Source organism: Phoca vitulina, unplaced genomic scaffold (assembly GCF_004348235.1).
Source record: "Phoca vitulina isolate PV1807 unplaced genomic scaffold, GSC_HSeal_1.0 scaffold34, whole genome shotgun sequence".
NCBI lineage: Eukaryota > Metazoa > Chordata > Mammalia > Carnivora > Phocidae > Phoca > Phoca vitulina.
This window is the reverse complement of record NW_022589737.1, coordinates 7,397,701-7,423,596: the sequence shown is the minus strand read 5'-3', so window position 1 is coordinate 7,423,596 and position 25,896 is coordinate 7,397,701. Positions and strand designations below refer to the sequence as shown.

Here is a 25,896-nt window from a genome sequence, read left to right as displayed (position 1 = left end):
CATACAGCAATGCCAAAGGAACTTTCTAAGACGAGAGAATATTCCATTTCTCTCCTGGCTAATAAAGTAGCCACTGGTCATATGTGGCTACGGAAGCACCTGAAATGTAGCTAGTGTGACTGAAGAAGTAAACTTTAAATTTTATTTGGTTTTAGCTCATTTAATTTTCAATAGCCGCTGTGGTGAGTAGGTACCTCACTCAGTTCTCCTGTCCTCTCCCCTTCCCACCACTAGCCCCAGCTGTCTTTTCCCTCTTCCTCCTCCCACACTGCCACTCTCTTTGTCAAAGCTGTCCCTTACTCCTGGCTTGTCTAGAAGACTTGCTCCACGTGGTCACCTGGGCTCAGTGCCTGCAGCCACAAGTCTGCACGTCCCTCCATGTTGACCCTGGACAATACAAATCAGGAGAACTGTCACCTTCTCCTAGCAGGCTGGTCTAACATTCTGGGCCATGGAGACTGAGATCTCTGTGGTTTGACACTCACCCTTACTCTGCCTGGTGGTCCCCATGGCTCCCCTTCTATTGCTCCTCCATCCCTATGCTGCCCACTGCAGGGGTCCTCCTCTGCAGCCCAGGCCAGACTAACCCAGTCCACGTTTCCACATTCCAGCCACTTGACCAGCCCTGCCAGGACCTTCGGAACCCACCCCCACCCCCATCAGCCTGGGGAAGATTTAGGAGAATTTAGGTAGCCCCAGAGCTATCTTTTAAAGAAAAAACACATCTAGAACTTGCCACCAGTGAAAGGCTGTCCTGAGGATTGGAAGGACTGGAGATGATGTGTACAGCTGAAGCTCTGGAAAGCATGAACCAAGGAAAGGCCCCTAGCCCTTCACCTCTGTGCTTGAGCTCAGGGACAGCCTCGTGCTCAGGACCACTGCCACATAAAAAGACCAGTCTGATTTCTGTACAAGTCATTTCTGAATTCTATTAAAATGTATAATCAGAGAACATGCAGGTAAGGGGCCCCACGTCGCAGGTTTTTCCAGGAGTGTCCAGTGGGGGCAGCCCTAGAAGGATTCAGCCAACAGTAGTTACACTTCCAGAAATGAATTCTTGGGCATGACTTGGACTAACATTACAGAAGTCCGTCTGCACACGAATGGGAACTAACTCTTCGAAGGCAGCTTTTTATTCATCTCCGTGTGCTAAGCAGTTGGCCAAAGTACTAGTAGCCAGAGTTGTTTGTCAGTGATTATTCCTCCTATGAAGGACTGAAGCCCCAATAAGTGCATGAACAAAGGGCCGAAGGTCTGATTCTCAGGCAGATGCAAAGGTGGCATCCCAGCTGCTTGCGAGAACTAAAGATACTCCACCACAACCATGGAGAAGATCCAGAACAAAGAACTAGTGGGGGTACAAAGGGTATTTTGATAACAAGAGGAAAGACATAATCTCTCCCTTAAGTAGCTCACATGATACTATGAAAGTGTGATTACCTTCCTTCTGCGTGGGTTTATTTGTATGTAAAGCTGACTACATATGTATAAATACACATACTCGGGGCAGACTATTGGTTCCGTTCTTTCTGCTATTGTGTGTGTGTGCGTGTGTGTGTGCACGCAAGTATATGTCTGTGAGTGTTTAATGATTGTAATACCATTTTGAAAACTTAATATGTCTGACTTTCATTCCAGCAGCGTTGTGTTCAGGGTTGAATAGCAACTTCAACAAAATCCAGACAGTCAGCTCCTGCTAGGGGAAATAGGGTTTATGTTCAGTACAATAAATGATCCCAAGATAAATATATTTCTTTTTTTTTTAAATGCTGGGTGGTGATGTATCATCTTTCCAATACAGAAATGGGGGAGTCTGGCTCTATTTAGTTTGTCTGATTGCTTTTAAGAGGGGGAAAGTTTGGCTCTGAAAAACTACGGTCCACTATTCATTAAAGTGTCAATAATGCTTGGCCCAGGCATATCGACAGCGGATTAGCTTGGACTGAGTCTGTGTACAAGCCCAGTGCCTTTTTTAGCCTAGCTTGTTTCCAGATCAATACACCCATCAGCATTCGAAAATTAGCCCAAGATGAGATTCCAATACTTGAGGTGGTGTGTCATGCTAAGAGGCCACCTAGCCAAGTCACAGATGTAAACACCTAGCTGGGGATTAGACATTTTCCATTAGCTTGGACATGAGCAAAGATTGATGTAGACCCCCTTGCTTCGCCCCTCCCACGTCTCTACCCCCACATGTGCTCCACTTCCCCTCTTGGAGCCTGTGTAAGACCTCTGGACTATAATTCCAGCCATTTGCTTCAGTAAGCATTTATTAAATGTGTACTTTGGATCAGGCACTCTCCCAGGTACTTAGGGCAGGAATGTGTGGGTATGTGGGTGTGTGTGTTGGGAGGGGAGAGCTTAAGAAAAAAAAAAATGACAAAAGCATGGTCCTTATTTTCAGGGAGGTTTCAGCATTTTCCACTATACCTTCCATATCCCAGTTCCAGAAAGGTCCTGCTTCCTAAAGTGAGTATCTGTACTAGTGAGCATTTGCTAACTTCTCTTTGTCAGTTCAGGGTATCCTGCTCTCGACAATAAGTGTGTGCAGTTTGGGGCGTGAAAGGAGCAATGGGGACGGCTTCAGAAGCACCCCCTGGTAGAGATTACGGATGTGCCACTGGAGCAGTCCTCAAACTATTTTTCAGTCAACTATCCACCATAAAAAAATGTATTTCGATTGATTGATTGATTGATTGATATTTTTATTTTTTTAAGTAGGCCCCATGCCTGGCATGGAGCCCAGTGTGGGGCTTGAAGTCACGACGTTGAGATTAAGACCTGAACTGAGACTGAGTCGGACTGACTGACCCACCAGGCCCCCTCAAAAATGTATTTTACATCAAAAAGTTACACACCCTGAAACAAAAGTCTTATGGAATGATACTTATTCTGCTGTTTGTAATACACTGATACCTTCTATGCAATCCCATCTCCTTTAAAGAGTGTTGTTTGTAACCAGCAGTTTGAAAAATATTCATTTATAGAACCAATTAATAGAAAAAGCCATCATAATTTCAGAGGAGTGAGAAAAAGAAATAAGAACCACACGGTGTGGCCAAGCTCTGGCCCAGCACTGAGGGGCTCAGATGTCCCCGTGGTCCCTGCTCAGAGCGAGGGCCACAGTTCCCTTGCTGTGGTGTGTCTCATCCCCGCTCACCTCATCTCACCCTTCCCCAGCCTTCCTTCTCCAGCCACTTTCCTGCCCTTGTTTCTCTAGCCAAGCATCTGACAACCCCATCCCTTTTCCTTGGGTGCCCTGACAAGGAGGAGTGGCCGAAGGAGCCTCCACTGGAGGAGCTTCCTGCCCTAGATACCATTCAGCTGGATGAAGGGAACTGGGAATCAGGCTGGGAAAGAGACCCCAGGAGAGGAGCCAGGCTCCACTCGCTACCCCGGGCTTAAGCTTCTGAGATAATAAAATGAGGTATTTGGTCCACTGTAAAAGAATTTTAAAAAGCTAAAAAGTAGTATCAGTATTAAAAAAATATTGATGGCCAACACTTAGACAGCTCTGTAGGAGCCAGGCCGGCTTCTAAGTGTCATGTAAAATTTAGCAAGCTCGTCACATCAGTGACTCCGTTTTACAGAAGGAAACCCTGAAGCCCAGTCAGTAACTTGATCCAGGTCTCACAGCCCGAATGCGGCCAAGTCTGGTTCTGGGCTCTTCCTCCCTAATTAGGAACTGTCCACCATGGTAAAGTGTTGTTTGAATGTCCTGGGGCCAGTTCTGCTTCGCGGGGAACAGGCTAGCACCATCCCCAGGGCCTGTGAAACATGGACAGGGCAGAACAAAGGGAGACGCAAAACCAAAACCAATACACAGGCCTCAAAAGCTGGGGGTGGGGGATGCAGAAAGAGGGGGCAGGAACTTGGGGTGCCACCAAACACGGAGAATCAGACGCAGGTTATTAAAAGGGAGAAGTGGCATCCGAAACCCAGGGCTGGGAGATGAGAGACGCACGCAAGCTGGAGATAGTGCGGGTGGCTGTGAAGGGCGTGTCCCAGGTGGGCGTTTAGAGCATCTGTGACGGGCTCTGCTTTCTTTGAAGGCTGTGGGAGGGTATGGCGTGTGTGTAGTGCTGGAAAAGCTAAAACACGGGTCTTAAAATAAAACAAGCTTAGAACTGGATGGAACCTAAAAAAAAAAAATCTTAAGAGGAGAAAAAAGCCAAGGAAAGCAATAATTAGAAGATAATTTTCTGAGAAAATATATTATTGGAACAAAAACAAAACAAAAAAAATCCTAGTCCTATTCAACAGGAAAACTTATTTCAAAATTCAGCTTCTAACAGCAAAATGACAATTAGTTGTCTTCTTGTCCTGGCCGGATGGACAAACAGAACTCATCTCTGCTGAGGATCACAGGAAAAGTGTTCGACACGGGCTCTCCCAGCCACCCGCCCAGACCGTCCAGCCAAGCCCCGCCTACCTTGCACAATGAGGTGGACCCTCGAGGTCTTTGGGTGGTTGTCCGTCTGCACAGAGCAGGTATACGGGCCCTCGTCATACACATCCACGTTCTGGATCTCGATGCTGTACTGGGTTTGGGTGTTGCTCAGGAGGACCACGCGTGGGTCCAGGCACCACTTGTCATTCCCAGCGTAGAGGATGGTGCTGCGGTTTAGCCAGGCCACCCGGGTGACCCGGTTGTCAATCGTGCACCTGGAGGGAAAACAAGATGAGTTAAGTCCAGGAACCAGAGAGGAAGTGGGGACCATCAGAATCAGGTCTTCTTGGCAACGCTAGTTTGACTTGTCATCATGCCCTGCCCTCACACTCCCTCCACCAGCCCCAATGTACACACATACATTTCCTGTTTGATTGTCATGTGTGGCACTTTCTGGAACTGGGCAGCAGAAATCTTGTGGGATTAGAGCCTCAGAGCTTTGGCTATCTGAGACTTCTGGGTCCTGAGCAGTTCAGTGCCCCTGAAACCACCTGAGCAAAGGACTACTCCCATCGTCATAACTATTCAATAGTTATAACTGGAGGCATCTTTCAGACCCAGAATGGCTAGACCCTCAGAGCACCATCAGTTCCCCCTTTGCACGAGGATTCCCATCCTCGTATTTGGGGAGTACTAAGTCATCCAGTACTTATAACAGCCCTGTGAGCAAGGTTCTGTTGGTTAAAGGAACAGAAGAACAAAGAAACTAAATATTTCTCCCAAGCCACACAGATAATATGTGCTAGATCAGAGAGACCCAGATTTTAACTACTAAACATTATCTCAGAATAGCGAATTCTAACAGAAGGCTTCTGAAGTCAAAACTAAATATGGACCACCACCATTGCTATTTATCTTCATTATACCCGGGGGCAGAAATGTTCAATTACTGAGAGACTAAAGGCATTTTCCAAAATCTCAAAACTGTTTGCACGTGTAAAAATAGATTTTGTCTTTTTTATTTTTGCATCTGGAGTCCCCAAATTGTGGAAGCTCCCTTCTCTTTCCTTACACTTTCAAATCTCCCAGCTTCTGTCGCCAAGTCCTAATCACATCTCTGTCTGTATTCATTTCCCTCTCTCAATACACCAAATATGTTCTATGGCCTCAGGCGAAATTCACAAACAGTGTCCTGATCCTAACTATAATGCTGGAAATAGCAATGTAGCTCAGTATGTATAACGATGCCTCAAATTTATACATTCTTTTGCAGTGTACAAAATGCTTTCACATCCACACTGTCTCTTTTGATTCTTGCGGCAAATCTGTGAAGTAGATGATCTTACCCATTCTCTACTTTAAAGATCAGGACTCCACCATTTGGAATTGTCTGGTGACTGGGAAGTGACAGATATCTCAGCCAGGACATCTGTCTAATTCCCGGTCCCGTGCGCTCCTCAGAATGTGCAAAGGGGGATTTTTCAGTGGGAGGGATGACTGACCCTGCTGAGTTCTCAAAATGGTTTGTGACCATAAAAAACATAAGAACTGCCGCTGAGCACACCAGCTTCCCCGGGCGGTCCCTCTCGAGATGAGATATCCTGTATCGTGCCTTCCTTCCGCTTGTACTTGTGTAAATGTCACAGGATCACTGCAGGGCCACTCAGGCACAGGTGGGGAGCCCTGCTGAGAATGCCTGTAGGGAAAGCTGCTCCACCAGAAACACCTTTGCTCTGGTGTCCAGCAAGTTCTGTGCTGTTCATTGTGTTTCCCGGACAATGCAGGATGGAAATGACTTTACTAGGGAAAAATCAAGGGAATGGGCCACTTGCATCAGAATTGCATGAGGGGTTTGTTATAGGTGTTTAGTCTCACCTCCTATCTTACTGATTTAGTCTTTGGGTATCCAGAAATAAGAATTTTTAACAATAGCCCAGTTGGGTCATAGACCTACCAAAGTTTGAAAAACACTGTGTGTCTGGGATCAGCTACATAATTTGGGGGGCTCAGTATATAATGAAAAGGCAGAGCTCATTGTTCATGAATTGTTAAGAATTTCAAGATATTGAAAGGAGAGCATTTAACCATGTGCAGGATCCCTTCTGAGTGCAGGGCTCTGTGTGAAAAAATACATACTCTGAGCGGATCTTGGACTTTATTGTGCTTAACGCTTCTTGGGAATCTTATTAAGATGAATGCACTGATTTGGTAGGTCTGGGGTGGGTCCTGAGAGTCTGCACTTGTAGTAGGCTCTCAAGTGACGCCAATGTTGCCGACTCTAGACCATTCCTTGAGTAACATAAATCTAGAGGTGAAACATATGAACCTTAAGGGTGGGGAAGCACTGAGCTAGCACCTCACTATGTGGAAGTGTGGTCAGAAAACCAGCAGATCACCATCCTATGGTAGCCTGGTAGAAATGAAGAAACTCTGGCTCCATCTCAGATGCAATGAATTAGAATGTGCATTTTAATAGTATCTCTAGGTAACTAGAGTACATGCAAAGTTTGGGCTGGTCTAGAATGTACTTCAAGACTGCCTCTGGCTTTGATGACAATACGCAGAATATTCTGAGAGTGAATGAGAGTAGAGAAGTACAGCCAACAGAGGAAGCACCTGATGCCATTCCTTCCCTTAGGTTCCTCACAGACTTCCCTAATGTTCCTCCTCTCAGGCTGCCTCACCTGGAATGTGGACTTGGAACCACAGTGGTTTGAAATCCCTGAAGAACAACACACTCCAGAGCATACTTTACTAGTAACACATTGGTAAATGTTATTTGTCTTAATTACCTTAAGGGTGGTCCCTGCTCTAAATTGTACTTGGGGGATACCTGGGTGGCTCAGTTGGTTGAGCACCCGACTCTTGATTTTGGCTCAGGTCATGATCTCAGGGTCGTGAGATCGAGCCCTACTTCAGGCTCTGCGCTGAGCGCGGAGCCTGTTTAAGATTCTTTCTCTTCCTCTGCTTGGCCCCTCCCCACTCTCCCCCACTTGCTCTCACTCTCTCTCTCCCTCTCTCTAAAATAAATAAATAAATAAATCCTTAAAAAATAAATTTTGCTTGGATCCCAGCAGAGAAACTATGAAATTCATATTCATGGCTAATGTTTATTGAACACATCTTATTGTATGCTTGGTGCTACACAAGCCTATTATACAGATTACATTACCATCTCAAAAATGTGGGTTCACTTATTAATGCCAGTTTACAGATGGGAGTTAAATCAAGTTAAAAAATATCCAAATTGAAAAAAATACCCAAATTGATTAGATCACTGTGATATTAAGTTGCAGAGTCAGGATTCAGATCCAGCTTTATTTTGTTTCAAATTCAGTGTTTTTGAATGTCCTTATAAGCCCTCCCCAACGGCCTCCAACATTTAAATTCAGTGTGCGTCAGAATCATCTGGAAGCCCTGATAAAGTATGGATTGCTGGCCCCTCCCTGATCTGGAGACCACATCCTGAAATCCATTAATTTAGACATCTGGTTTCTGGTGAAATGAGAGCTACAGAGCGAGCGGGCACTAGAAAATGACCCTTGTTTGAAATAGTTTTCCATTACTTTACGGGAGAGAACTTCCTTGTAACTGGTATGTTTTGGGAAGCCAGAGCTGAAGCCCAGCTATGTGCTCCCCCAGCAGCTAAAAAGGAACCAGACACCAGGGGAATGGCCAGCCGTGGTGCAGGAAGTTCTGATCAACACCCTCTACAAGGCTTGAATAATTGTTTTTGATGCCCACGGTGGGGGCATCTCAGCCCCTTGATGAATCCGAGAGGACTGTCCTGGGCTTCCTGTGAGTGTCTAATTACTGGGAACTGACTGCAACAAAGTAGTCTCAATGCTCTGCGCCATGCTTCCAGGGCCAAAGATGTTCATTTGCAGATACGCCAACGCTGCGAATGCAGACAATTTCCAACCCGGTTATGCGGCCCCTGTGATATACTACACTGAGAAGCTGGCATAGCTTCAGCTGTGGTTTTGGGCACATCCAAGGTCATGTTTAGATGTCCAAACTGTCACTGCTGGGTATCAGTCTTGCTGAGTCTCCACGCCATTACCGCCGGCTTCTGCAGAGATGGATCACAAAGGTAACTTGGCAGCCAACTACTGTCACCTCCTCATACCTGTCCCCATCTATCTGTCTCATTTATCGAGTTTCCACAACAATGCAGAAGAGACTATTCTCCCAGGTTAAAAAAAAAAAAGTAAAAGCAAGCATAATTGTTCCCTCAGAATGCCCTGGTTGGTGGGGAGTTGGTAGAAGATTGGGGTGGGAAATTCCTTCAACAGGCTCCCTTTTTTGCAGAGATGGCCCTTAACATAATTCTACAAAATGACTCCTCAAACACACCATGGTATTTCAGGTCCTTCAGGAAGGTAATTGACTGTATGATTAAATGGGAAGTAGGGAAGACTTCAAACTCAACTCTCCCTAATCCAGGCAAGTACAGCTGGTGATGGCCACTTGTCATCAGGAAATAGTCACAGGTCAGGACGAGACAGGCCAGCAAGGGGGAAGGAGAGACAGAAAGAGTTGAAAGTGCCCTGCCCAAACCTTGAAATCCTCTCACCTTTTTTTTTTTTTTTAAGATTTATTTATTTATTTGAGAGAGAGAGAGAGCAAGCCGGGGGATGGGCAGAGGGAGAGGGGGGGAGAGAATCTCAAGCTGACTCCCCAGTGAGTGTGGAGCCCAACACGGGGTTCAGTCTCATGACCCTGAGATCATGATCTGAGCCGAAATCAAGAGTGGGATGCTCAACCGACTGAGCCACCCACGTGCCGCGCCTCTCACCTTTTTCCGGAATTCTTGAGATACACTAAGCTCCCAATCCAAGCATCCTCTCCACCCATACTGCCAGACATACAAAGAGAAACAACCTTTGCAGACCTAAGCCTTCTGGATTGAGCCCTGGAACTCCCAATTCCCCAACTCCAAACATCTCTCCACTCTGAAAGCCTCCTGTCCTCCAGGCTCAGTGCTGCTCTCGCTTCCATCCTCCAGCCCTCTGGCCAGTGGCCATCAGCCTTCAGCGTTTGTGCGAATGGCCTTCCCTTCCCATCAGGTCTGCGGAACTCCTCCCATGTGTGGTCCCCATGGACAGCCCATGGCCTGACCTACGCAATATCCTGGCAGAATCCAGACAGACAGATAGAGCCTATTAGAGATGCTTGTTTATCATTTCACTGATGAACCGCAGTGCTCTTATCAGTCTGTACGTCTGTCTGCACCCTGCTCCTTGGAGAAATTTCTTCTTAAAGAGAGCAAGCCTGGTCTATTTGAACAGAGATCATCCAGGGTGTGCAGCCTGCATGGATCGGCAATGTATTTTCTTTAATGATGAAAAGGTTCATGTGTAGCTGACCAGAAGAAGACCAGCCACACATGCCCATGCTGGACCTCACACCTGAGCACAGTGTACAGCAGAGAAAGCTGTCACACCTGTCATTTTCTGCAGCTACACCAATTGTGCCAAAGCTCTAAAAATGCAGCCCTCTATGTCCTTCAACTCTTGCTGATGAATAGTGGCTTTATTATACTTGCTGCATTTATACATTGAGGAATAGGAAAAAATGATTAAGCAAGCCCAGGATGAGGGGCTGCAGAGATAAAACCATAAAGTATGAACTCAGGGCCTCAAGCTACTTTTGGATCTGGAAGGAAATGAGAAAGGGAGGGAGACAGTGAGTGTGTGTCTAGAAATTGGAAGAAAAATAGAGAAAAAGCATCTGCTTGGAAACTTCTAAGGACAGACAAAGAGAGTGTTGAAATAAAGAGGATTATTGAAGAAAGAGAGAAAAATCCAGGCTTGGCCTTTCTTAAACACACCTGCCTATAGATCTGAGGACTATAATGGATCCAGACAGTGGGTAATCCAACCATTCCTTCTATCAAATGGTCCTTTAACTGCTTTTGAAAAGCAATACGTCTCAAGCAACGCTTGAGACTATAGTAAAATAAGAGCTTCCGCCCTTCACAGCACCTGGTCACAATCTCCTCTTATTGCACAGAAATGCTCCAGCTGCCCCTAAATTTAGTTCTTCTGAACATTTCGCTGGTGCCCTGCTCCTCCCTGCAAGCTTCACAGAGAATCATTGCGATGTGGATGGCTGAGAAATACCACCACCCAATCCCATGGAGTTGGCATGGGCGTCTTCCAGACCTATTCTTGGGGGGAAACCAACAAACAGACAAAGCATGATGCTTCATCACCGACCTGCTGAAAATTCAGACATCACTAGTACCTTAGCTCTTTATTGCAGAAGGCTTCCCTAGTGGGGTTGCTAATTTTGCCCCTATAGAGTCTAAACTCAGGTTGATATTTATAAAATTGTTTTGGATCATAATGAGACAAAAAACACTAACAACATTCAGTTCACACTGGCCTTGAATCCCTCAACTATGACTGTTTTTGCTTAACATTCAAAAGAAAAACAGATACATGTTAGGAAATCTTTCTTAGTTATGAAGGTGACAAAACTGTCCATACCATGCCTGGGTAGAAGCAGAAGTCTTAGAAGAGAGGGTAAAGGACCAGGGGTAAAACCCAGCTGTGCACATGCTGCCCTGCGAGCTCACACTGCTGGCGGGTCGCTGTGGTCTAAGGGAGGAGGTAGACAGGGGCAAGAGGACAAGTTCTGAACTCAGACTGCTGGAATCAAAGTCCCAGGTCTGGGCTTATTGCCTTTCAATAAGCCCTCTGAACCTCTCTGAGTTTCTTTGCACTCATCTGCAATGGAAATAACATTTTCTCCTGCATGGGGTTAATGAGATTGAATGGAACCATGCATGCAAATGCATTGCTTTGCATGTAGTTGAAACTCCACAAACAATGCGACTCTACAATCTATCGTATATACTGCTTTCCCATCTTCCGTGCATGGATGTTGCTTCACTACTAGAGGGTAAGTTCTTGAAAACAAGGGCCATGCCTTACTTTTCTCATGTGCCCCTACACGACATCCTGTTGAGTACAGAGTAAGCATTCAATAACTATCTGTTGAGGGATTAATTTTTGTTTAAAATCTCTCACCTTCCACAAACTCCTGAGAAGTAAAAGATCACGGAGCCTGTGTCCAGAAGAGCCCCAGGCTGTGAGGGTTAACTACCCTGCCTGCATTTCCAATAAAAAATGCCCACAACTCCAATGATGCCCGCTCACTCTTTGAGGGCATCAAAACAGTGGAGTCTATCACCTCCTACTTCTCTAATGTCTTGAAGATAACTCCAGAAGGCTTGGCTTTGTGGACCTCTAAGAAGTGTTCTCCATAAGCACACCTATCCATCTGTCCTTCCTGTCCAGGTCAAATAAAGTAGCACCATCTCAAAACAAACTGCTGAGCTAGGTGGGCCATGACTTGTCTGAAATGAATGGCACAACATTTTGATTTGTGCCGGCGGCAAAAACCCAATGCTAACTCAGATGCTAAAGGGGGCTTGGGACTACCCAGTAGGTCATATCACGTTTCTAAGTCACAGCTCCCACAAGCCATTTCCTTACTCAATAGCTGTGTCACACGCATGTAGCAATGTGGGAGATGCGTCATTTTGATCTTGTCATACAACCATGGACAAAAGCAATAGAGCCTTTTTTTTCCCCTAGGTTACGAAAGCCAAACAGCCAGGAGGCTTTTTTTTTTTTTTTCCTCATTCCTTTTCCTGACATATACAAAATTGTCCAAACATAGAGGAGGGTCCCCTAAACCCCTTGGTAAAAACCAACATTCTCTAGGCGAGGGAGCCCAGAAGTACTGAGGGACAGTTAGTGGAAATTTACCCTGGACTTCATCTGCCATTTGAAACTTGGGCTTCAGCAAATGATCTCCTACAAAGCCCCATCTCACCTTCCACCCCCACTGCTTTAGGCAAGACACGTATCGTGTATTTTGGACTACTTCTTACTGTTACCTGAGCACTCTTCGCATGTAGGATTCAGTAACACACTGTATTTGGAATGCCCTTCCTCATTGTGTGTTAGACAAATTCCTCTCCCCTATCAAGGCCAATTTTAAATATTATTTTGTATCCCCACTACCTCTCCTCTGCAAAAATGTTTAATCCCTTATGAATGATCTCTAGACATATTTTTATCCTGGTGTGTATTTCTGTTTATGGTCCATTTTTCCTGTGATAGGTGAAGTCTGGGAGGGCAGGAAGTATATATTTGTTTCTTTATTCCCAGGACTCCTGATTACTTTCAGGACAATTTGGATCTTGTGAGAGTCAGGGTGGCCGTTGAGGTGAGAAGGCACTTGCTAAATACAAGATGGCAGGCACAGCCTTTCAGGCAGAGGGAAGAGCATGAGCAAAGCACATTGGAGCTTTAAAAATTCCTGGCATGTTTGCAGAAGGTTGGAAATTTGGACTCAGTGGGGTCTGTGGCTTTGGCAGAAGAGAAAAGTTAGGGGAGATGAGGCCAGTGAGTGTACTGCTATTCTGTGTCCCCTCGATCCACCACAGACTGACCAATGTGGGTCACATCAATAGGGTCCCCTGTCCTCCAGCTTCCCATTGGATTTGGTTGATGAGAATCAGTGGCAGGAGATGGGGTGGAGGAGGTAGGATAGAGGCTGCCACAGGTGTTCAAAGTCACTCTGTCAAGGATGACAGCCTGTGGCCAGTGGACCTCTCCACACAGCCCTCACTCTCTGGTGGGAACTGTGACCCCCTCCTTTTTATCCCTTCAGCCCTGCAGGTGTTAATGATGCCCTCCTGTACTAGTCCTGCGGTCCTGACTCCCCCTGCACTTTTCCTACACTTTGGCTCCACCTTGGCAAATATCCACTTTATTAAACTCTCCTCAAATTACTCGATTTGAGCATGCCATCTCTTTTCCCTGCAGGAACCCTGACTTTTGTAGGTAGACTGCGCACTACTCTGTGTGAAAGATTTTTTTTTTTTACTTTATCCTGAAGACTAGAAGAACCAGAGAACCAAAGTGAAGAACTTTGCAGTGGCTACCTCAGAAAATTACCAATGGCTATAAAACGCACCAAAATTGATCTTATCTCTTTGTCTTCCAGTGGGTGGCCCTTCCCAGCATGGAAAGAAATGTGATTCTAGGAAATGAATCTGTCTGCAATCTTTTTGCTTCCTTTCTTTGTCTCCTATTCTAGCCCTCACCAGCTGGTCCATGTAAAGCTTGCACCCACGATGGAGCTTCATTCTGAAGAAGTTGGACCCAGACCGGCAAGGTATAAATAGGGAGCACACAACTATTATCCAGTCCAGACAATTTTCACAATGACACTGGGAAAACCAGGACTCGCTCAAGTAAAGTGGGATGAACAATACATATTAGACACGCAGTGCCATGCTGGAAAAAGGGTCTGAATTACCCACCTCCTCCCAAACCCAGGATCAGCAGTGGCTAAGAAAGATGTACCAGTCTGGCAGGCCTTGTGCCGCGGAGTCAGCCTCAGGTGAAGTCAGCATGTGGGTCACTCTGGCTCCAACTCTGGGACTAGCTCCAACTCCAATTCCTTGTTGGGACAACTCCAAGTCCCTCTTCCAGGCCTGGATCTTGCCTCCAGCACCCCTCCCATCACCGACGAAGACTGCTTATAGTTCAGGCTTGAACACCCTCAGGGTGGGAAGAACCTCATGGCCTAGGAGGCCAAAACCACATCCTAGACCAATGGCAGCTGACGTCTTCCTTCCTGCCAGCGAGTGTGAAGGCGACACCCAGGCAGTTCTGACCAGTCAGCAACAGGTTGCCTTTCTACCTGGTCCTCAGCCCGGAGACTGTGTACACACATGACCCTGTGTCGGGGGGGTGGGGGGGTCGGGGGTGTGCGGAACGAAAGCAATCCAGTTTGAGACCAGAAGAGACAGCCTGCTACCTCCAGCTCCCACAGCACACCAGAAGAAAGAACAGGCCAGCTACTGCTAGAATCCCCAAATGACAAACAGAACTCCTGGGCTGGAGGCGCCTTCTCTGGTTTCTCACTAAATGACCCTGGCCACACTTTCTTTCCCCGCTGTGTGTCTAGTGACTGCCCAGGGCCCACCTGGGAGCCAGGGGCAGCGGTAAGCAGGCGGGCTTCCTCCCAGGTTACACAGTGCCACCGCCACCACCTGAGAGGCTGGGACAAAGTTGGAACAGAGGAACAGAACCATCTGCTCCGCGTGCCCATCCTCTGCTGGCCTGTGAAGAGAAAGGGTCCCCAGGGTCCAGAAAAACAGTGGCCGCTACAACAAGGAAATGTAAAAATAATTAAGTGGAGAGGAGCTCATTGGACCTCTCCAGATAGCTAATCTATGTGATGCGGTACCTAGGGGGGCAGGACGTATCCCCTAGAAAGACGAAAGCTCCCCGTGGAAGGAACAGCCGTGGCTGAGGCCTCACTGCCCAGGTGGAAGGCCTCACCATTTGCATATTTTCTGTCAGATTTCTTCATCTGTCCTGTGACAGGTGTCTGTTAGAGGAACTCCCTCTCAGTGGAGTGCCGATCTCCCACACTGGTTTATTGTTCGAGGAGTCTGTGGCCCAGCGTTGGCGCCCTCCCCTCCCCTCTCTCCTTCTCTATCATAAACGGAAGTTGGCTATAGGGAGGCGTGCAGGGGGTGGGGCACCGGGATGCAGGGAGAGGGGCCAATGGGCACTCAGCCAATTTCATCTTTCTCATGTACCAAGGATGGTGGGAAGCCTTAAAAATACCTTTCCTAGGTCAGAAGACCTAGAAAAATGTCTCCCGGGTGTGTTCACCTAAGGGAAGGACATACCCGTTGTTCTGCCTGAATTCCTAGAGGAAAGGGGTCTCCGGGCTCAGGTCCGACCAGGTCTCCAGAGCAGAGATGTGCTAGCCTGTCATGGGGGTCTGAAACATGGTGAGGAAGGGAGGCAGCAAGCAGGGCCTGGGTCCCTGGGTCTTGGATCCTCTGTAATGTCCCCACCTGGGCAGGACATGGCCCAGTGCTCAGTCCAGCTCCCTCGGGTTCCTTTTATTATCTCTGTACCTCTCCAGGTTTCTGTGTGGTTCTTCTTTGAACAGTCCCCATCTGGGGCTCTCTGCAGGGCTGCCTTGAGGCCGCAGAGCCCCTTTGCACTCACTCACAGAGCTGGAAGAGTCTGGGAGCGTGTGGACTCCCCGGGGCAGCCGGCAGCAGGCTGGGGAGGAGTGGGGAAGCCGCTCTCTGTACTTGCCAGCATCTCTGCACATCCAACAGAAGCCGCACTCGTGGATATTTGCCTGAAATTGAGCCTCTCCTTGGCTTCTTGCCTTTCTCTGCCCTGCTTCTCCCACTCTCTCAGGGCTTCTCCTGGGAGCACTTCCTTAATAAGTCACTTCAACACAAACTCCCATCTCCAGGGCCTGCTTCTGGGGCTCCAGAACTGAGACAGCCCTATTTGTAATTCTCACAAAGTTTTTGTGATCAGAAGGAGAAACTCTGAAGGAAAGGGCAATGCTCCAGAGGCTGCAAGAAGGTGCTAGAGGGATGCAGACAGCTCTGTATCAGGCACTGGGTGGGCAGCGGGGGGGTGGGGGGGTGGGGTGGGCTCCAGAGAGAGGAGGTGGGGCCAGGGAGAGCGGGAAGCCAACAAGAAGCAAGAGGGAGTCAGGGCCATCTAGGGACACTGACACCTAGGTAGGTGTAAGTACTGAAGGCAACAGCTGGTGAGGATTTCAGGTGTGTGGTGGGGGTGGATGGGGGGGGAAGCGTGGTACTGGCGATCTCACAGAGGCAGGAGCCCTGGGCTCGTGCGGAATCACAAACACATCTGCATAAATGGAGAAAAGGTGAGAAGGTGTTCTCCATACGAAGAAAATGGAGTCAAAGATACAAATGTAGGGATCCGAAGGGGTACGTGCACCCCAATGTTTGTAGCAGCAATGTCCACAATAGCCAAACTATGGAAAGAGCCAAGATGTCCATCGACAGATGAATGGATAAAGAAGATGTGGTATATATATACAATGGAATATTATGCAGCCATCAAAAGGAATGAGATCTTGCCATTTGCACCGACGTGGATGGAATTAGAGGGTGTTATGCTGAGCAAAATAAGTCAATCAAAGAAAGACATGTATCATATGATCTCACTGATATGAGGAATTCTTAATCTCAGGAAACAAACTGAGGGTTGCTAGAGTGGTGGGGGGTGGGAGGGATGGGGTGGCTGGGTGATAGACACTGGGGAGGGTATGTGCCATGGTGAGTGCTGTGAACTGTGTAAGACTGTTGAATCACAGACCTGTACCTCTGAAACAAATAATACATTGTATGTTTAAAAAAAAAGAAGATAGCAAGAAGGGAAAAATGAAGGGGGAGAAATCGGAGGGGGAGACGAACCATGAGAGATGATGGACTCTGAGAACAAACTGAGAGTTCTAGAGGGGAGGGGGTTAGGGAGATGGGTTAGCCTGGTGATGGGTATTAAAGAGGGCACGTACAGAATGGAGCACTGGGTGTTATACGCGAACAATGAATCATGGAACACTACATCAAAAACTAATGATGTAATGTATGGTGATTAACATAACATAATAAAAAAAAGAAGAAAATGGAGTCTAAAGACAGGAAGGTGGAGACAGGGTCAGATGTTTAGGGTCTGGTCTGATACAAGTAGGGGTCTGTGGGGATGCAGAGGAAGCCAGCATAAGCAGGAAGGCTGCAGTCTGCTTGGAGAGGGCCTAGAGCTGCTATTTAAGGGGTTTGGAGGGGCTGCTGGCATGATGAAAATCACTTTGGGGAGCAATGCCAGAGAGAGAAGACAGTGGATGTGGGGAGCCAGCCACTGCCAGAAACAATGTAAATGCTGAGGTGTCCTCTTCTCAAGAAGGTTTTCCCTTCCCAACTACGCTGGGTCTTATTCATGCATCAGATATCTGAACACATGTTCTCTTATGGACGGGATCAAGTTAAACCAGGCTGATGGGAGGGACTGTGTTAAGAGCCATCTGTGAATCACAGGACTCTCCCCCATTCTGTAACCCAAGAATCCTATCCCCAGGCTTACCCTTCTCCTTCTCATTCTTGGCCCTTCACGTCTAGCTGTTACTCCAAAGATGGGGACAAACTGAGGTGTGCAAGAATAGGTTTACTGAATTATCTATCTGACAAATATTCACGGAGCACCTACTATGGGCCATACATTGTGTTAAGCACTTAATGTGATACCGAGACAAACAAGACAGACACAGACAGACATTCTGCTCATGCAGAAGAGAGGTAAAGAAAACAGATTATCATGAAATGTGAGTCTCGTATGAAAGGATACTACGGGGTGTTAAACAGAAAATAGGTGGGTGTTCAGGAACCTTCTCTCATTTAAGGGGTCAGGGCGAGCCTTGCAGAAGTGGTGCTTTTGCTGAGAACTTTACAAACAAATATAAATTTGGTGCTCGGAGGGCCCTGAGAGATGGTCTGCCACCCTATGGGTAAGAGTTTGAAGTTAAATCTATACAATTACTTCATGCATGAGCCTATGGCTAGGCCTATGGCTATTCAAGAATGATCGGGGATAAGAATCTGCATCTCCCAATTCCTTAAACCAAGATAAAAAAAATTAATGATTTCTGGGGTTAGTGGATTCCAAGAGAGAATCTGTAATGAACATCCCAAAAGCCTGACAATGCACTGGGTGTTACTCAGATTTTAACAAGATCTCTACCATCTGGAAGCTGCCATGAATTAGTATATTTTATCTGATATAACCTCAGCTTGCATGTTCATATTTAAGAGAAGCAGTAATCATGCCCAGAGCTTTTGGCCTAATTTCCATGGAGTGGAACTAGCTGGGTCCTTGTTTAATTATCTAATCTCCCGTGACAAGCCTGAGTCCTCAGACTTTGTGTGACTCAGTTTTTGTATGTGTCAAAGGGGGAAAAATGTGTCTGCCCACTCAACTCTTTTGGTTGTCATGAGGGTCAAAGCAGGTATTTCAGGAAGCATATAAAGGACTCTAAAGAACAGGGAGGTATTAATGATTTTTAAAAATTACAAATCTTCCATGTAAAAATGCAGTTGCCCCCACTGAACCAAATGCATGCCTACATCACCCTGCTCAACGTTAAACATTTCGTTATGGTGCTTCCAGGCCTGTGGAGACGCGGTGCTCACTCTTCAGGACAAGGCATACTCCTTACTCTCTGTATTTTTGGAGCTTATGATACAAAGAAGGGAGAAACTGGGAGAAAGTAGGGGAGCTGCACAGGCAGCTGAATGACAAACAGTGGGCACACACTAAAGAACGGGCCCGATTTTAGCCCTGAAAGTACAGCGCTCACCCCGGAACCCGAAGCAGGAAACCCTGCAGAGAGGGTCCTTCACTCTGGCCCATGTCCCAACGCTGGCAGGAAGCCAGGCACTGCCCTCATGGTGAGGCCACAGATGGAGGGGAGGGTGCAGATGCAAAGTTGTCACCCAGCGGAATCAGTCCTCCGAGCGCTGGGGCTGTCTCGCAGGCACTTCTGCAGTAATTTCTGCACCCAGCATTGGGCAAATAATTATCCAAGTCCTTTACAGAAACTCTCCATGCCTTTGGTGGTGTTCTCTATCAAGTGATCTCCGTAGGAAGGGATTCTAGTTGCGCTGTAGGAGAGCTAGTTCTTTCTCCGCATAAAGTACTCCCTGATCTTGACCCTTCAACAGCAAACTCAAATCATTCCCTAATCTCACTCAGATCGATCCCCACCCCCAGAAGCCCAGGAAGTGGGGGATCCAATGTGGCCTCATCTGGATGGTGGGTAGCACCAGGGTCCCCTAACTGGTCTCTTGGCTCCAGTTGTAACCCTTCTAGCTAATCCTCTTGCTGCCTCTTTTCTAGCAAAACTGTTGGACCCATTTGTTCAAAACCCTTCAGTGGTTCCCACGGCTTTTAGTATGAAGCTACAACATTACAGAACGACATACCGGGATGCCCCTGGCCTCATCTTGACCCATCACCTTGCACAGGACCCACATCATAGCATGTGATTGCAGTTTTCTTGCAGATTCCTCAATGCCGCATGCCCTGCCATGACTCCAAATCGTGTCACATGAAGTCCCTTCTGTCTAGAACGCCCCTTGCCCCCTCATCACCCCCCACATGCCTGCCTTTAGAAGGCTCCCTCGGCTGTACCACACCTGCACTGACCGCCCCACACCCCAGCGCCTTACACACCTCTGCCACATCACCTACCAAGCCGCATGGCACTTGGGAAGGCAGGACCGATGTATTTTGTTTATCTTTATTTTTTTGACTGCCTCCCCCCGAGACCAGTTGTGTTACCATGGTACCTAGCCCATTATCACTGTCAGTTCGTAAATATCTGTTGCTGGAAGTGAAGGCACACTGCAGCAGGCATCTATCCTAAACCAGGTGTCTTTGAAACAATAGCTGGCCTCAGGCACAACCCAAACACTGGAATCTCTCCAACTGTTCTCCATGGTTACTCGTGCGCAGCTGCCAGGAGCCTGACATGCCTGCACGTGTAGCACGGGCGAGTCCCGATACCAGAAGTCACCAAGCCGAGGGTCAGTCTCCACAAACGCTTGCAAAACGAGAAGGATGGATGCAACAGATATTCCATGAAAGCATTTTGTTAATTAACCGACAAATAAGAGCTCCAACTTTCCTTGTGCATGACAGCACCCAAAGTCCTTCCACATATCATTGTATCTCATGGAATCATCAAAACAAAGGCGGATGGAGAGACAAAGCTCTCTCCCCAGACCCAGGACTACGAAATGTGTGATTGTAGGCAAGTCATTTCACTTCCCTGGACGTCCGTTCCCTCACCTGTACAAGACGAAGTGATCACTCTGCGTGACTTCCCAGGTCTGCTGTCTGTGCCTTCGTAATGTCTTCCCCATTCTGTGATGGGCAGAGCTGTTTGAAACCCTTAAGTTCTCCTCTCTTTGTCAAGGTGAACAGAGAGAGACAGGTTAGGAGGTTAGAATAGAAAGTGGAGTAGAATTGTGAGAGCAAGGATGCCAATTACTGCAAACATGACTTCACTTCTTATGCAAATTCTCGAGAGAAAGAGGGGAGAAAGTGTAAAGGAGCATATTTTCTTTCACCTCAGCAGGACACAGGAGGATCAAATAATATTAATTAGAATTTAAATGCATGGAATAAAATTAGCAACATGATTGCTCCTTTCATTGAAATTATCAAGAAAAGCACAAAAAAGTCAGAGAGATGAAAATGTAGCTCTTTCCCCTTCCTTCCACTTGGGAAACACATTCCACTCTTAAATCCTGTGACTTTATATGGCATCCCCTAGCATCTCTTAAACAAAGCTCACCAGTTTTCATAACTGAGCTCTGTTTCTTTCCTCTTACCCCACTCATCAAATGATCGCTAGATGTAAGTGGTCCTGTCTGCCAAGATGATTTCTTATTATTGGTCACCTCTGGGCTCCTCTCCCTTGAGAACATTTAGTGTTGAAACAAGTCTCTTACTCCCCAAGTCCTAGCAGTCTCTGGAATTAGGTTTTTCTCCTTAAGAATAGGATTTTAGCTTCATCAAAACCTGTTAAAAATGTTCAATGATCAGCAGAACACCCAAAGAGAAAATGAACACCCAAAGAGAAAATGAATGGCAATACTTTATCCACAGGAGCTAAGGTTGTTCTTAATAAATAATCTGCCCCAGAAAATTCAGGAAAAGGGAAAAAGAATAGGGTAAAGGAAAGGGTGGGACAAGACATACCACTGTCTCAGCATCACTGACACTGTCTTCCAGGGTTGTGGCCATATACTCTTGGTACCTCTCATACTCTTTACATTCTTTTTCCTTGTCTTTCTAATACAGCCATATGAAGAACAAATTGAAATGACCGGTGGAGGGAGGAGGCAACTACTGTGTGTGTGTGTTGAAAGAAAAGCAGGTCAATCACAACAAAAATCCACTTTTCATTTCCTAGCAAGTCTTTCCTTCAATGACTTAGACGTAGAGCAGACAGAAAGCAGTAGATTGATCCAAAGCTGACACTACTTTTAGGCAGGCATGGAAAACCCACCCAAGGTCTGTATTTAGGAATTCCATCTTAAGTTCTATTTCTCCTGTCTTAAAAGTGAGGATAGGAACGCAGAGGATATAAGTGATTGGGTCAGGTTTCCCTGAGTCCTCATCGAAGGGCTCATTTAGAAACAGCAAGACCTGGACAGGCCCCTGGGGTCTGTTTGCTATCCCTCTGTTATCTTCTTGGAGGCAAAGCCAAACATTTTAGATCAATACATGTGTAAGAGACTGGAAAACTACCCTCTAAGTTGGCTCCAAACTATCATTGGAAACCCAATAGGAATGGCATTTCTTACCCAGACATGTGCATTCTACAGTACTCCTCTTTCAGAATGCAGTTTGGGATACCAATCCCTATATGAAGACCTCCACACCTCTCTTCTAGAATACATGGCCAGATAGACTCTACCCGCCACCCCATCCCCACATACATGCTGCTTCTTTGCAAATTGTGTTTTCCCAGGTGCACTTTATAAAGAGACATCCTCTATGGCCAATACCATCAACCCGTGCCCAGGGATACCTGCCAGCCCTGTCCTCAGTGCTGCTGACCTTCACCAGCTCTCTACACCTGCAGGACCTCCTGGCATGTCCGGCTGACTGGGGGAGCTCCTCCAACTAAGACCCACAACTATAACCCACTGGAAGATGCTCTGCGGATCCAGTTCCTGTAAGAAGGAGAGATACATCTATACAGCCTGGGGCCAGTCCACCATGAGCTGAGACCTGTCCCCAGGAAGGCAGCTCTGTCATTTTGCTCTTTGTTCCCTGAGTAGCTTCTAAATGTTCCCGCGAGGAAAGTGACAGTTGATATGTAACATTTTGTATGCATATGCAAAAGACATTTATTACGTGTAGGACATTGTTTAGAAATTGCTCTACTATTTGATTTGTGATACATGATTAGTAAACATGTTTATCAAAGTAAATAAAACCTGTGGAGTGATCTCAATTGGATTAACATGCATTTGTGTCTGGGAAACCTGAAAAGCAAACCACACCAGAAGGACCTGGGGTGTCATTTGTCATGTGCTTCTCATCTTCTCCCTCTGGCCCATCCCTCTGTACCCAGCCTTCATCTACAGCCCCACCCCACCTTCTTCTAAAGGCAAACTGATGGTCACAATCAGGGGAAAGTGGAGGACATATGGATGAGCTTGCCCAAAGCAAGAACATAGTGTGTCCCCAAAAGCCTAAAAAGAGTGTGAAACTCTCAGGGGGTCACTTCCTTTGTGAGAATCCTGCTTGGTTCAGTCACTTAGAGGAAGAAAGGTGGATCTAGGCCAGAGCTAGGTCCTGGAACTTGCAGACCATAAACTTAGACATCACTAAGCCTGCCGGCATGACATCCTTTCTCCTATTAATAGCAACTTCTTCCATTCTGCTCGCCCCAGAAAACGAAATGAATGAGGCTTGGCTGCAAGTGTAGGAGAGGATAAAACCCAGGATGGCAATAAATCAGAGCGCAGAGTGGCAGACACTGTAATCCGCTGGAATGACGCTCTGGCTCAAGGAAAAGAACCTCTTTGGGGAACCAGTGAAGGGAATCAATGCCCATAAAAGCATCCAAGGCAGCAAGCAACAGCAGAAAAGATAGATACTGTTGACCAGGACATGCAGCAGATTGCAGGTTGTAAAACAAAATAGAAAGTCATTAAAATGGCAGGCAAAGGGCACAATCATGTGATGTGAATGTCACGGGGGACCTGTGTTATAAGGAGCTCAGGACTTCGCATCAGTCTGAAGGTCAGAATTGCCAAAACTCTGTCTGCATGGCCCTGGGATCATATGCTATAGATCCTTCTCTATGTACAAACCACAGAGAGGGGAGAGATGGTAGGTACTTATTGCCACTTAGGTAATAGGTCTATTTGGAAACACATTCTGACCAGCTTATCAGGATATTAATACATCACAGGCATATTGAGCTGTATTCATTTAGGGTTCAGGTTGCTTTAACCGAAGACTTTCCTGGGAAGCATGCCAGGGTACATTTTCTGGAACAAGTCCCCTTTTCTACCTCATTCTCCACCTTTTGATCCAGCAGAGGGCAGAGTCAACCCACAAGACTCAGCCTCAGGGACCCTGTGGGGTAGTTTGCGGTAGGAGAAGGGGTCAGAAAAGCAAAGAAACAAATACATTTTTCATCCTGTAAGGTGAAGGTGGGGATACTTTCTAGAATTTTCAGGACAAAAGAATGAGAATAGGAACCAAAAATGAGCAAGTTAAAGTGCCCTGAGTGTGCTGTGCCTCAGTTTCCCAACCTGTCAAAGGAGCAGATGCGGGAATCTAAGTTCAACCACCTTTTACAGATCATAGAGAGCACTTCCGGCAACACAGGAGGGGCAGCCGGCTACGAGACAGGATGCAAAGTCCACAACCCGTGAAAAGCAGGAAAAGAAATGTTCCGAAGGCTTCTTTCCTCTGCCGATTGCCCCCCTCTCCCCTGGTCCCTTTGTACGGCTCTTTCTCATGCATTCCAATTCTTGCCCTCTTCCTCCTTTTCTTTCTTTGCTGCCTTGGCTACCCTCCCCAGCTCCTCTCCTCTTGGGAGAAATAAGAGTAAAACCCCAAACAACTTCGAGGGGGAAACTGAAGCAGCTGCTTCCTCCCCCTGCGCCAGCCCCCGCCACGGGAGGTAGCTGCAAAGTCCCGGCACACTGCCAGCCATGGTGAGAGCTTTGATTTCCAATCTGATCGCCTCATTTTGTCAGCCTCGGCACACCGCAAACAGCTCAGTCCCCATCTATCACAGAGAAGAAGGGGAAACAGAAGGGAGAAAAAGAAAGAGCCTCCTTCGTCTCTCACCATGAATAAGTGGGGCTGGCGTCCCTTGTCACCCTCAGCACTGTCCCTGTAACTCAGCACCTGGCTACTAGGAAGTCACTCACCACAGCTGGGTGCAGAGACACTCCATCTCCCTGCTATTGTTCCTTGCGCTCTTGTACCGACAATTTTGATCCATCCAACTTTTCTTCTAGAAGAATTGATGGATTCAGGGTCCTCTTGATCTTGGCTGTTTGTATTTCTGTTCTCATCCACATACGTTGGCTCTCTCTACACAGAGAGCCGGACCCCGGCTTCCACTCAGCCCTCCACTCCCTCACATCACCCAGCAGTGCTCCCGGGGACTTGAGATACTTATAATATGGGACGTTGCCCCTTTCTGGGCTGTGTTCCCTCCTCTGCCAACAGCCCACACATCTCTCCCCATCCTGGACCCCGATCTCTGTCTGCACCTACTTACCTACCAGCACGCTATGCCGTTTTCTACTTCCCCAAGTCCTGTGGGTACAGGTGACTCAGTCTAACTTCCTCAGGCCTCAAGGGAAACATTATTTATTTATTCAGTCAGTCACCAAAACGACTGTTTTGTATCCCTACTGTGTGACAGTCAGTGTGCTAGGGGCTGGGCACACAAAGGTGGACAGGACAGTGTACCCGCCTATTGCATGGCTTGAAAGGTATATGAGGCACACTTGTGGATTTCTTTTTTTTTTTTTTTTTTTAAGATTTTTAAATTTGTTTGAGAGAAAGAGAGAGAAGCAGATTCCCCACTGAGCAGGGAGCCTAATGTGGGGGCTCGATCCCAGGACCCTGGGATCTCCAAGTGAGCAGAAGGCAGATGTTTAACCGACTGAGTCCCCCAGGCGCCGCACACTTGTAGATGTTTGAAACCGCATTGTATAAATAAAGATCTACCCCCACCAGTATTGAAAAGAAGTTCTGCAGATTTTCCTGTTGTGTGAAGATGAGGGCCATATTGAGAATGGCTGGAGAGTAGGCTTTGGGTAGGAAACAGATGTATAAAAAACTGGGGCGAGTAAGCAAAGGCATTTTCATGAAGGGCCTTCCTTGTTGTTGCCCTAAGGAATCTGTAATACGACTGCAGGTACAAAGAGTTTCAAACAGAACAGGAATATACACAGATCTGTGTTCTGAGACCATCGCTGCCCATGGGAGAGCGGGTTGAGGAGAAGCAGAGACTGCATTTCCAAGACCATCATTTGCAAGGCCTGAGGTAGGGTAGGGCCCCAGGGCTGGAGGTGGGGGACAGAGACTAGGGATGTTGAACAGATTGAACAATCAAGGTAGGAGGGAGAGGCAAGGAATGAAGTTGTGTGGCACAGTAATAATAGTTTTTTTTAAAGATTTTATTTTTTTCTTAGTGCGTTCAAGAGTGAGCACAAGCAGGGGGCAGGCTCCCCACTGAGCAGGGAGCCTGATGTGGGGCTCGATCCCAGGACCCTGGGATCGTGACCTGAGCCGAAGGCAGACGCTCAACCGACTGAGCCACCAAGGTGTCCCTATAGTAATAACAGTTAACGTATTGATCACCAGCATGCACCAGCCACTGTGCTAAGTAAGCACCTGACATACTTTGTCTTGTTTGATCTGCACAACCACTCTGTGAGGGAAACGTCAAAAATATCTCCATTTTACACACGAGGAAAGTGAAGCCTACTAAATTGCTTAAGGTCACATAGTAAGGTACAGAGTAGGGACTGGGCCTCTGGTGGTCTCGCTCCACGAGAGCCAGAGTCTACCTAG

General features: G+C 47.0%; 1 protein-coding gene across 10 annotated transcripts in view; it reads right to left on the bottom strand.

Annotated features, from left to right (window-relative positions):
* NTM (neurotrimin) overlaps positions 1 to 25,896 on the bottom strand; it is a 953,201-nt gene that overhangs the window by 169,074 nt on the left and 758,231 nt on the right. For all 10 annotated transcript variants that reach the window (XM_032426117.1, XM_032426124.1, XM_032426115.1 and 7 more), the window contains one exon: positions 4,433 to 4,665. In XM_032426117.1, coding sequence (XP_032282008.1) covers positions 4,433 to 4,665 — 233 coding nt within the window. The remainder of the gene's footprint in view (positions 1 to 4,432; positions 4,666 to 25,896) is intronic.